The sequence below is a fragment of the Zonotrichia albicollis genome, chromosome Z (assembly GCF_047830755.1).
Source record: "Zonotrichia albicollis isolate bZonAlb1 chromosome Z, bZonAlb1.hap1, whole genome shotgun sequence".
Lineage (NCBI taxonomy): Eukaryota > Metazoa > Chordata > Aves > Passeriformes > Passerellidae > Zonotrichia > Zonotrichia albicollis.
This window is the reverse complement of record NC_133860.1, coordinates 31543395-31556063: the sequence shown is the minus strand read 5'-3', so window position 1 is coordinate 31556063 and position 12669 is coordinate 31543395. Positions and strand designations below refer to the sequence as shown.

The following is a 12669-nucleotide window of genomic DNA, read 5'->3' as shown; positions in this document are numbered from 1 at the left end:
ATGCAGAGGTGGTATTTTCTGTGGGATAAACTCTTCCTTGTGCCAGGGGTATCCCATGGGACCACCAACATTATAAACAAACTGGTCAGTGCTTTGCGAAGTTCAGCTTAGCACTAAAAATCAAAAAAGAGACAAAGAGACTACTGTGGTGTCTTGGCCTTTGCCTACAAGCTGGAGCACATGCAAACCTGAGACTCAAATACCACACTGCTGGGAACACTTGTTTCCTGTGTGGGAGAACATCTAAAGTCCCTGTCACTTCAGGCATCTCTGCATCATTTTGGTCCTTCCCACTTCAATACAAGACATTCCTAAAAACCATACTTTGTATCTCACTTCATCAGCCTCGATGCAACTTGTCCTTACTTGTCACCTAAATGCAAACACAAATAATGTGCAATTTCACTTTGGTATGTAACTAATCATGAACATACTAAACTTTTCTATTAGAAGTCAAAGGAGATAACATTTATATTTAGCTTTGCTCTACTTACACTTCCTTAACAAGACGAATACAATTATAGACAGGTCCGCAATGCTGCAAATTGGCATGACTTCACCAAATTCCATGGCAATCTGTCAATTTAAATTAGCTGAGAATATGGTAATAATGTTACATCACAAAAAGTACAACAGAGAAGTTAACTTGTAACAAAATAAAGACAGGAATACCTTGTAAGCAGCAACAAGGACAAAACACTTATTAATGCCAGCAATATATGATGATCTGCTCAGTACTTATGTCAAAAACTCTGCAACTTACACACGCTGAGATATGCTGGAAATGTGCTTTAGAAATTGCCATGCCACACAAGACAGGCCACCTTTCACAGTGGTCTTCCAAAGAGTCGACTCACTGTGCTGCTGGCTGATCGTGACTTCTTAATAGGGTAAATAAGTAAAGACTGTATCCAGCTTTTCTTGATCCCAAATGGTGATCAATTTATGTGCTCCATAAAACCAATAGCTTTTGTAATTTTTATCCTGACTCATTTAACTACAACTCCTGTTCTCTTCACAGACAGCAATGCCTAATCCTTAGGAGCCCCCTGGGAGGCCAGCATCTTCCACACATCCACATCTGCCTTGAAGCCAGACAGAGCTAGATATAGAAGATATATATTTACCCAACATATCTCTTTATGTTTGCTGCCCTTGGCAAAGGTCAGTTTTCTGCTGAACTGTGGAATGAATGTGTCTCTTCATGTCTTAAATAAAGGCATACATTTTAGTGAAGTAGTATTTTTCAATACCTAATAATTGATAATTAAAACACAGAAACAGCATAATAAGCAATTATTCATCACAAGAGGGACAAACCACAGCAAGTAAATGATTATGAATGAGATGCAAATTCAGGTACAAAAAGAGCCTGGAGTCTCCCTGTACTTGCCTCCTCTCCATCTATGATTCACAGGGAGAATGCAATTCTTCTAATTCACTGTATCTAGCTAAAACCAAGGAAGTATTAGAATCACAACTCATAATTTAAAAATAGAACACCAAAATGAACAAATAAAATGGAACAGCTAAAACATCGAATTGTAAATGTCCTCAGATTACACAGCAAAACAGTTTAACAAAAACTGAACCGGTAGGTGCTAACCCCCACTTCATTTTACTTAATGCTTTAATCAACACTGAAGTTTTCTGCAAAAATTCCATCAACAGCTAAATCTGGCACAGAGAACATGTAGAAAGCAGGACTGCATACCAAAGGCAAAGGTTATGTTCCCCATGTTGCCACTTCATATCCAACTTCACTATTCTTGTCACCCACTGATAAAATAGTAGTTCTACTTCAGCATGAGCCTACAAAACCCTAGCACTGAAATTTTTATGCCAAGTCTAAAAAGCTTTCTCCTACAGAATGGTTAAATGTCTTCACAGCAAAATAATTCTTTAACATTATACCTTCTTAAAAGAGCAGAATTAGCATGTCCAGTTTTTAGCTGTAACTCTACTATAGCTACAACCATGTATGAAAGAGTTCATAAAAAATTCATAGAACTGCATTAAAATAGTAAACTACTTCATATAAGTCCCTGTCTGTAACAGAAGACTACTGATAGTGCCCATAACTTCTGCTCTACAGTATAAACCAAGTAGGTTTTCCAGAAGATTTTAATACCTGAATGTCTTTTTTTTTGGTCTGAAATACTGTACAATTTTCTTTTCCTATGTTTCCATTGTAGCAAAAATATATATTGAAATGACCAGATTTCACACAGTTTCAATACAGACAAAATCAGTGTGATCCTTTTCGTGGTTTTCACTGAACTGTCCTTGAGAAGAACTCATCAATTCTCTTTCAACTAATGGGTTATACCTACAAGAAGATCTTGAACCATTTCCAGACTCAGCTTAAGAATTGATACTGATTCTGACTGAATGACAGGTAAAGAGGCTTTTTATGTGGCCCAGAAGATTACATTCTTAAAAGATGACTCTGTGAAAACCAGGTTTTCACATGCTAGGGCTAGAAAGACAGAGGAGCACGAGTTTGACAACTGGCCATCTGCCCATGTTCAGCAACATCAGCAACCTGGTGAGCACGCATGAAACAGAGTTTTTTCCATGGACAGACTGCAATCCACAAAAGTACACAAAAATGAGAAAACATCTGCAAAGGTGACAGAAAACAGAATTCTGGTCTTCAGATTTTCCCCCACTTATACTAAAAAAAAAATCACTGTTCACTATGAGTAGTCAGCACAAAGCCAAATATTCAGCAGTATCACTGTGGACACAAGTGAGCCTCATCACATCAGCAGAACCACTCTAGACTCAGAGCTGTAAATCAGACCAAGAAGTTGACTATCAACAGGTACTTTTATTACAATGGAATTCTTCCTGGTTTCAACACCTTTATCAACTCCAGACCGACAGAAGAGCATCCTAATTATTTTAATATTTTACTCTGTGTGTGAATATTCTGGGGTGAGAATTCCCTATCCAGGATGACTTTTTCAGCATTAAGGAAGGAGAATAAGCAAGAAGGAGTGATTACACACACACACACACACACACACAGAGAAAAAATAATTTGCTGAAAAGCTAATGATCTGAAATACTGTGTCTAATCCATAGACTATTTTTTCTACTTGAGAGCAACCAGTGTCTGTCACAAACACCTTTTTGGGCAGAAAGATGACTTCTTAATGGTGCAAAGCAATGCTGTCTTCTAGCCTGGCTCTTAATGTGAAAAAATTCTTCTCTAAAAGCTTAAAATGGAACGCTTATTTAAAGCAACAAGATTTGAAGATAGGAGCCTGCACAAGATGAAATGTAGAATGCTACACAATCCAAAAGGCATTTATCCTTTAATTACACACTCCTTTCTACAAATGGTATGTGACCATTTTTTGCACTCTGTTTTGGCAAACAGTATATTTCATTATCCAGGTAACATGCTGTTGCCCTTTTTATTTCTGATCAATGCCTTGAGGCTGGAAGGAAACATCTGAAGGGTTAGCTAGTTTCTTTGAGCTTCCTCTTTGCCCTTAATTCCTGGCTCCAGACAGGCTCCCACTGAGCATTACAGACCTTTCCCTCAGAACAATTCAGTTCCATCCTAATTGCCAGGATATGCCACCATCTTCTGTGACAGACAGGAGAAGACAAGGCAGGCTCACACAAATCCTCTGCCTTCAAGCAAGCTACAGAGGAAAGGTGCTCAAAGCACTGGGCCAAGGCAGTTTTCTGCACGCTGCCTTGCATAAGCATGTGAAAGACCATGGCTTACTTGGATGCTCTAGCAGTAGCGGAATACAATTTCTGATGCAAAACTCCCAGAGAACTCTGACTGGAGAAAGAAACAACCGCCCCCGTTCCTTACTCAAGGCACTTTCTTGCTCTTCTGCCCATAGAAGTGGGATGGATGCTATCTTGTGTGAGCTTGCAGAGGACTGTCAGGGGAAGGAGATGTTAATTCTGTACCTTGCTAGGGCTCTCTTCTTTCAGTAAGACTTTCTAGCTACTGCTACATGGGACAATAGGTTCACTCTTATGAGTCAATTTTGTCATTAAAAAGGAGCTTTTCCTCAGATGAGGCATATTCCATGAAATACCTGTAAAAATCTTCACCCTCCCGTAGCACGGAGAACATAAATTGTCCTCTTCCATAGGATTTATTTAATGCTGAAACAGAATCATACATTGGACATTTTTTAGATTTATTCACATTTCATCCCTTTCTTAGTTTTAAGTGAACTCTTCCAGTAAGTTTAAATTTACTTTCACTCTAGGTGCTGAAACTATTTTGACTTGGGAGTGGTTAGACTCTGACTCAAATGAGAATTCAGGTTCTACACAGTAAGTAATCCACGGAAAAAAATACGCCAACAGGTATCTTCAGATCTTTATTTATGAGCAATGAAATATATGGGAAATTAGTAGAGACTAACAGGAAAAGGCAGAAATGTCATTAGTCCCAATATAGAGGAAAATGATCTAAATTAATTTTGGCAGAGTGAACTCCGCTTTCAAATTTATTTGTCATATCACATTAACATTTCAACAGTGACACCCTACAGGTTTGTTTTTAGGTACTAATATGTTAAAATATGTGATGAAAGTAGAGAAAGAAGTCACTGAAATTGTTTTCTGTAAAGACATTCAAGCACTTTCCCCAACTTCATGCTGGAAAACCATTCAAAAAAACAGTGCATACATCTGTATGGCAAAAACACTTGCAATAAAAATGGTGATACTTTTAAAACGTGCTGAACAATCCATGGTAATACCAAGACTGCTATGTGGTGAGACAGCTTGACACTTCTGAAAACTAGACCATTAATTTAAATGCCTAAAACCACATTTTTCTCACAGAAAGGAAGGGGTTCACAATTTAAAGCAGTTGTTCTTAGTATCAGTACAGCAGGCAGCTGAAAGAGGGCAGCTTACTTCACCCAACCTGAACAGGATCTCCACAAGACCATGCTCTCCCTGAAGTATATGTTTATTACATGATGCAGTGACAGGCACAGAGTTAATTTCAGACTTTTTAATAGCAAGGTAAGAAGGAGCTGTCAGACACAAACCCAGCAAAATAAGTCGAGCTCAGTATCACCATGAGTAGAATGGTAGTGGCAATTTTGCTTTCCACAACCTTTTAGCATTGGACTTAATGATGCCCTCTTACTATTGTGTTCTACTAGATCTGTTTCTAGGATGAGTAATTTGTTAAATCACACCTACTGAACGTGCAGCATTTAACAAAAAACTGTCTACAAAAATGTATGGATAGGTTTCACGTACGTACTGCACATGGACAGTACTAGAAGTAGTATAAAGTTAGAATGAAGGTATATTAACAGAAGCTGTAGAATAAAAACCGTCTTAGAGAGAGTTTTTAAACACGAAGTTTTAGTAATGCCTGACCCAAAACTGCTATTTTTGAGTGCCCAAGGCTGTATTCAACGTTACCTTATCTAAAGAATCTATAGTGAAAAAATGAAAATCACAATTCTTGCCATGTTATAGCTAAACTAGATTCCTATCTCATACCACAGACTTCTCTCTCATGGAAACAGTGCAGGAAATGGTGTAGTAATAGCAAAAAATGTTAAGCCATGTTTGATAGGAAATTTAAAACTGAAATATGTAGAAATTTCCAGGTATTCTGAATCAGCAATTAACAGATGGCTAGATAAAAGCTGTGTATCAAGTTTTCACCCCTCTCTTACTGCAAGAGAATGTAATTACCTACTTAATAACCTGAACACAAAAGTCATACACAGCCATCAGCACCAGGAGATGAACTGTGCTTGCACCAGCCCTTCCTAGGCTCTGCATAAAACTCATTGCATCTAAACTAAAACCAGTCAGGGCAATGAATTCCATTAAAATCAAGTTCTCACTTTTGTAAGCCATACTTTCATCTTATGTAAGCTACCACTGTTTCCAAAAGGAACAGTCCAACCTTGCCCTTCCAATCCTGGCACAGCCAGTAAGCACACTGCCATGTAACAAACCTGACAGAGGAGCTGAGCCCAATCCAAAAGACACTGATTTTGGAAAAACTACATGATTTTGGAAATAAAGAAAACCAACCAAACAAATGTGCTTCATTTTGGGATTTTCTGATGGACACAATTTCATGTTCTAGTTTAAAAACTGTTTTTCAGTTTTCTCTTTTTTCCTGTATTTTAGATAAAATGAGCATCAATATTAAGATATGTATCATTTACCCAAACATGTTTTTCTTTACAACTTTGTGTACCAAAGACTTCAGTGCTATCATTATTACACCAGAATTTCAAAATTATTCACCAAATGGAATCTCTCATGTAGGCAGTTTTATAAATCCACAGAAGAATCAATAGAGCATACCATAAAAGGGGAGAAAAAGGTTATCTGCACCTATTTATTTTCAAGTGGTTTACACACCTTGTGGACATAATGTGCTAGAACTTCAGATAGTGGTTTCATCTCTAGCTATAAAGTTACAAGCAATTTAGTAACTCTTTCGGTGGCACAGCGCCCTATCTGTGAAATGCTTCACTACTACAGTGAAATGGAAAGTAACTCATCATTTTACATGAGAGCGTCTGATTCTACAGTAACTTCCTGAATAAAACACAAAAAGCCAAATATTCAAAATGAAAACCACATAAGATAACAAGCTGTCATTATTTTAAGCAAAATAATTAAAAGACCAAAACTTCCTTGCTTTTTCAGAACTACCGATGTTACAATCACAGTGCTGAAGTACAGAAGGCAGAATGTAAATCCACTGCAGGAACAGGAGATGAGTACTTTGCTGGCAACATTAATCTGCATGTTCAGGTGTTACCTAGTTGCAATATGCTGCAGTATTAGATCTCATTATTAGTTCTCATGCACAACCTTATCGTCATTGTCCTTCACTGCCAATGAGAGTTAAGAACGTATTTGAATGAAGAAGTATTTCAGGACTGATATGATGTCCTTGTTTAGCCTCAGGGAAAAAAAAAGAGCAGGGTGGAAAAAATACTAAAGAGAAAATATCTTTTTTCAGGACAACCAAGTACTGTTTCTATGTAAAGCATGTCAAATGACATATAAACTGAAAACAACTTCAGGGCAGCATGCATTTTTATCTGAAAGATGACAGATCAGCAGATCTGTTCAGTCTGCTTGGTTTCTGGAGGAACAGTGTTTCATACAGGGACAGAAAAAGAACACTAGAGATTCTTTTAAAATGAAGAAGTCCACATGTTCACAATTTAATATCTGTTTGAGATCCTGCAGGAAAAAAATACTAATTTTTAAATTTTCTTCTAGATATAGTTAAAGGAGAATAAATCTTGCACAGTCACAGCATCTGGCTGAACACCTCTTTTTATAAGAAATCAACTTACTTATTGCTTTCTGACAAGGAAATAAAAACATATTAAATTGATAAACAATCTGCCCTCTACTTAGTGCCCACATTATGCATGGTGACATGCTTTCACTAGTAAATTGCTAATTACAACCTTCCCAAAACAGGTCACATCTCTGCAGTGACAAACAGATCTAATAATTTGGAAGCGTGAACACAGTGCATTAAGGAATACCTTCTAAAAGGATTGTCTGAACTACTACTAATTTACTATGGGATTACAAGTTAAGTCCACATAAGCAATAATAAATGTCCTCTGTATCAGACTTATCTATTTGGATGGATCTGCAGCATGCTTATGTACTACCTTAATATTTCAAAAGTGCATGAAGAGACTATTCAATCAATCCAAGCAATAAGGGAAAAATCAGATAAAACCTGAGAAGCTGGTCCCAAGAAAAAAACCTCACACAGATAAACTTAGCAGTTTGAAGGAAAAAAGCACAAATAAATCTTAGGTCCTCATAATAACTGAAATCTTAGCTCCTCAAACAACTGTAGACTGACTTCCATGGACTTACCCTGATGCACTGTTAGTCTAGCTCTGGGTTTATAAATTTAAGACCACTGATAAACAAACATAATGGACACTAGAGGCAACTACAGTATGCTGAGGAAAACCCAGAGAGATATTTAACTTGCTAGTATCATCATTTGCCAAAGAATCCTGCTTCTCAAACAAATTGCCTTTTTTCAAGGACTTCTGCTCTTCTATGTAACCACCATGGCTAAACCAAGACTGTATTACACACTGACCTAAAAAAAAAATATTTAAAGGAAACAAAGCATGAAAAATTTAGTTACAGGCATGGCTAATAATAAGCACTAAAATACTTTAATCCTTCTTACACACCACTTCTACTCTTATTCATTCAGACCTTTTCTTGGTTTGAACATCCTTTCTGTGACCATCCACTGCTCTGGGCATTACTCTAATGCCTGTGGCTCCTGTGGACTGGAAAAACAAAAGTCATTGGGCTGAGTATCTGAAACAGGGCCCACTGGCTGATGACCATGACCTGAAAGAGGCTCTATCATTTTGGGACAAGTCCTGAGAGCAAGAACCAGAAAATGGTGTTACAACTCACGAAGGGCACAGCTGCAGCAGTGTCAGCAAGAAAAAGCCTCGTACCCAAAGGCCAAAACGAAGGTCCGAGAATGACCTTGCACTCTCCTAAACTGTCACCATGTATAAGTCACTGCTGTTGACCCTTACTGGAGACTTGCCCAAGTGCTGCACACATTGCAGTAGAGCTGCTGCTGCTCCACGAGAGCCTCCTCTAAGAAGAAGCCACTCACACGCCTTTGATGTACAAAGCTGAAATTATTTTCTGAATAGCTTTCATTTTACACACTTTATATGTATGAGAGCTTACTGGCGTAAGCTTGCCACTCAGCACACCACTGTACACCAGGAATAACACAGAACAACTTCCTAAATCACAACACAAACAAGGAGGGAACACAGAGAACACAAAACCCTCCCCTAAAAGGACGCTTTCTTAATGTGCTTGAAATGTGAAAGAGAAAGTGGAATTTGAGTGTGCTCTAACTAACAATCCACTTCCACCAACTTCTGTAAGCATTACGATTGTTTCTCAATTCTGTTTGAATCATCGAGGTCCTGAGACTGCTTTTCAGTCATCAATTTCCTAAGCAAATGCTGACCCCTGTTTAAATTCAAGGCTGAGGAATGTAAGGCCCTCTTCTGTTTCTCACTGAGCAAGTGCCAACACTTTATTTCAACTTAGATAAACCAGTTTGTTTGCCCTCAGTTATGCCCTTAGGCTTTTCACTTTATTCAGCTCAGAAAATGGAAACAATAGACATGTTCAACTTCCTGTTTTTTTCTATGATCTTTGGTTTAGAGAACAGTCCAAAGCAACTTTCAAGTTCAGTCATTTTAGTTAAATAGTGTCTCTGTTAAATAGTCTTTACTGTATTGATTTGAGGAATCTACTCCACAGCAGATACTGTAAAGAAAAGCACACATCTTTATTGATGTCAAGAGAACATGCAGGGGTTAGCACCTCCATATGCATGTGTGACTGTGGTTTATTTTATACAGGCTTTTATACTTTTACAATTCTGCCATACCCCCTTTTTTGTGTTCTTATCTGAAAGGCACAGTTTTAATGGCTGAGATCTTACATAACTTGTGGTTTCATTATCATAGGGTTACAAACATGGCAGATAGTTCCTATCACATTTATCACATTTATCCAACTGATACAATGCTTTGCCATGACAGTGCTTTATGGATTACGTTCTTCTCATTTCTATCTATTAAAACAAAACTTATGAACTTATGATTTCGCATTTTTCTTGCCTTTCATGAGAATTAACATGCCTCTCCTTCCTTATCACCTTAGCCCACCAGAGCTAGGCCCTGCTTGCAAAAGTGAGCAGCCACACCTTTCAGGTTTTGTGAATTCATACTTATGCTAAGGTGCTTATGTCACGTGAGACCTGTGTTTCAGTATCAATCCTTTCAAAACTGTCTTAAAACCACACCAAAACAAAGCATATATTAAAATACTGAAGGAAAAAGTATACTGTGACCAACCTAAAAAAATACTGGTTCTCAGATACTGGGTGAAATATTCTACTTCACTGAAAATGAAAGAAGTTGTCCTTTCCTTTAGTAGGAAGTGGTAGGGTAGTGAGGTGGGAAAACATTTTTCTGAGCAGCCCTGGGAGCCTGGGGACCATCTGGGAGTCTGGTCCTACAGCCAGATCCCAAAGTATGCACAGAGGGGGAGCATTGATGGCTGTGGGAGTGCTGCCTCCACTGACAGGTTCACTTGCAAAGAATACGAAAGAATGCAGCACTTTAATGTGATGAACCCTGCAAAAGAAAAATAACTGACAAAGGCAGAGAGAAACTGAATTATCTAAAAAAAAAAAAGAACCAAAAAATAAAAGCAAAACCTCTTGCTACATCAAATTTTAAAAATCTAGCTAAAAGAGACCACCTTACCATTCACTTTTATTTTAGCACCTTATAACTAACAATCAGGGAAAGCAGAAAAATGTGTTCAAGTTTCTACATATATTTCCTTTTGAAAACTGACAAGTACAACAAATGAATGCTGAAATATATTTTGAAAATGTGTACAGGTACAATCCAATTTATGACCACGAGCTGGGATCCACTTAAAAATACTATTTAAACATTCAACACAACATTTTTTTAGCCTTCTGGGTTATACTGACATTTCATTTAATGTCTCGGGAATTTAATTTGGTCAACTGCAGACAGCCTTGCCTCTGCCATGGGACCAAATATGGCTCTCATGCACTGAAGTAAGCTGCTGATGTGAAATCTGGCCTACTTGCCATTACAATCTTAACTTTTCCCAGTTTTTTAACATGAATTAACTTTACGTCATACATTGATGCCTTTGTAATGTTTCTGTTAGTTCTACATATGGCAGGAATTCTATGTCTCTACATAAATTAAGGAAAAAAACAAAGACAAAAAGCTTCACAGAGCAGGACTCTAAGCAAGGAGCCTTTCATGACTGGGATCACCTTTCTCATCACCTCCCTCCACACCTCTTCCTCAGTTTACGTTTATACGAAGGATGATTTAATCATCCTTTGCAAAACACAAGGAAACAAAAAAACCTGACACGTTATCGAACCACTGCCACCAGGAAATGGAGTCATTACTGTAAAAAAAGTACCTTTTGGAGCCTCCAATATAGGTGAAGGTAAAGGTGGAGTCTGAGTACCTGAAATCTGAAAGACAAAGAGCTGCTTTATTACAACTTATCTTTATTTCGGCTGAAGTAGCCGAGGCTTTACGGAGCAGCATTCAGCTCCCGACACGGGGGCGGTGGAGAGAGGGAGTCGGGGCGAGCCAGAGGAAATGCAGCATCTCCCCCCAGCCCCTCGCAACAAGTGCCCGGTGCTATGGCAACGGCAGGGAATTCCATTGTCACACACGGCAACAGGCAGCCGACGGCCGGGCTCCTGCGACGGCTCACGGCCGCTGGCACCGACCGGGCCCCGTGTGCGGCTGGGTGTGCCCCCGGCCCGGGGCCGGGCACCGGGGGCGGCCGCCCGGGAGCAGCCGCGATCCGAAACCGCGCGGGCTGCGCCGGGCTCGGGCTCGCCCCAGCGCTCCGGGGCTGCTGCGTGCGGCCGCCGCTCCGCTCCCCGCCTCGGGATGCCGCCCCCCAGCCCGCCCGCCCCTGCCCGGCCGGCGCCCGGTCTCCTCTGCCCTCATATGCCCTCGGAAGGAGAGGGGGAAGACGGGATCCGAGAGCGGCCCCGCGGCCGGGAACGGCGGCGAAGGGCACGGGCACGGCGGGAGCGCGGTCCGGGGCGGGCGCGGCGGCGGCGGCGACGGGAGCCTCCGCGCCGCCAACCTGGCGCCCGGGGACAAACTCACCTGCAAACAGGCAGTCCTTTTCCGCCTTGCACTTTTGGATCACAACGTCAATATCCTTCTGAATCCTCTCTTGTCTTGAACACATCCCCATGAAATAAATCCCAGGGGAAAAAAATAGCAGCCTTTATTTCCACCCCACCCCACCCCCCGCGCTGCCAGGGTTTTTTTAAGATTCAGCCCGAAAGAAGGAGCCCGGGGCTGACGAGCAGGAGCCTCTCCGGCGGCCCGGTGAGATCCGTTCGGCCGGTTGGAGGACGTTGGAGGCAGTCGGCGGGAGCCGATGTTGTTTGCCCAGATGCGCCCGCCCAGATGTGCCGCCGCTGCCGGCGAATGGCAATTTCCTCACAATGGATCCAGCGGAGGGTGGCGGCGGCGACACGGGATCCCCCCACCCCCCCACCCCCCCCACGCCCTCTGGGTTTTTTGGGGTTGGTTGGCTGGTTTGGTCTTTTTTTGGAGGCGAGAGAAAAAGGAAAAAAAAAAAAAAAAAAAAAAAAAAAGGAGAAAAAAAAAAAAAAGGAGGGCGGGGGGGCCAAGCCGACCCGGCCGCTGCCGCTCACATCCCTGCCCCTCCCGCCAGCAGCGGCGATCGCCGCGCAGCAGCAGCAGCGGCAGCAGCACAGCGCGGAGAGCCGGCGGCGGCACCCGCACTCGGTCCCTGGCGGCGCGGCGGGGCCGGCGCTTGCTGCAGCGACGCCGAGCCGCAGACCCTCCCCTCGCTCCCGGCCCGGCACGTACGGCCCCCGCCGGCTCCCCCGGCGGAGGCGGCGCGGGGGGAGGAAGAGGCGGATGCACAGAGCCGTGCGGGCGCCCCGGGAGGCGGCGGCGGGCGCGATGGTCCCGGCCCTGCCGCCGGCGCTCGCCTCCGCCCGCCCGGGCCCCGGGCACAGGCTGCCGCCGCCTC

At 41.7% G+C, this 12669-nt stretch overlaps 1 protein-coding gene across 1 annotated transcript in view; it reads right to left on the bottom strand.

Moving 5' to 3' along the window:
* Positions 1-12182, bottom strand: part of PARP8 (poly(ADP-ribose) polymerase family member 8) — a 120159-nt gene extending 107977 nt beyond the window's left edge. The window contains exons 1-2 of the mRNA XM_074533642.1: positions 11766-12182; positions 11056-11110 (exon numbers count right to left, since the gene is read on the bottom strand). Coding sequence (XP_074389743.1) covers positions 11056-11110; positions 11766-11856 — 146 coding nt within the window. The 5' untranslated portion in view covers positions 11857-12182. The remainder of the gene's footprint in view (positions 1-11055; positions 11111-11765) is intronic.
* Between the last annotated feature and the right edge of the window lie 487 nt (positions 12183-12669).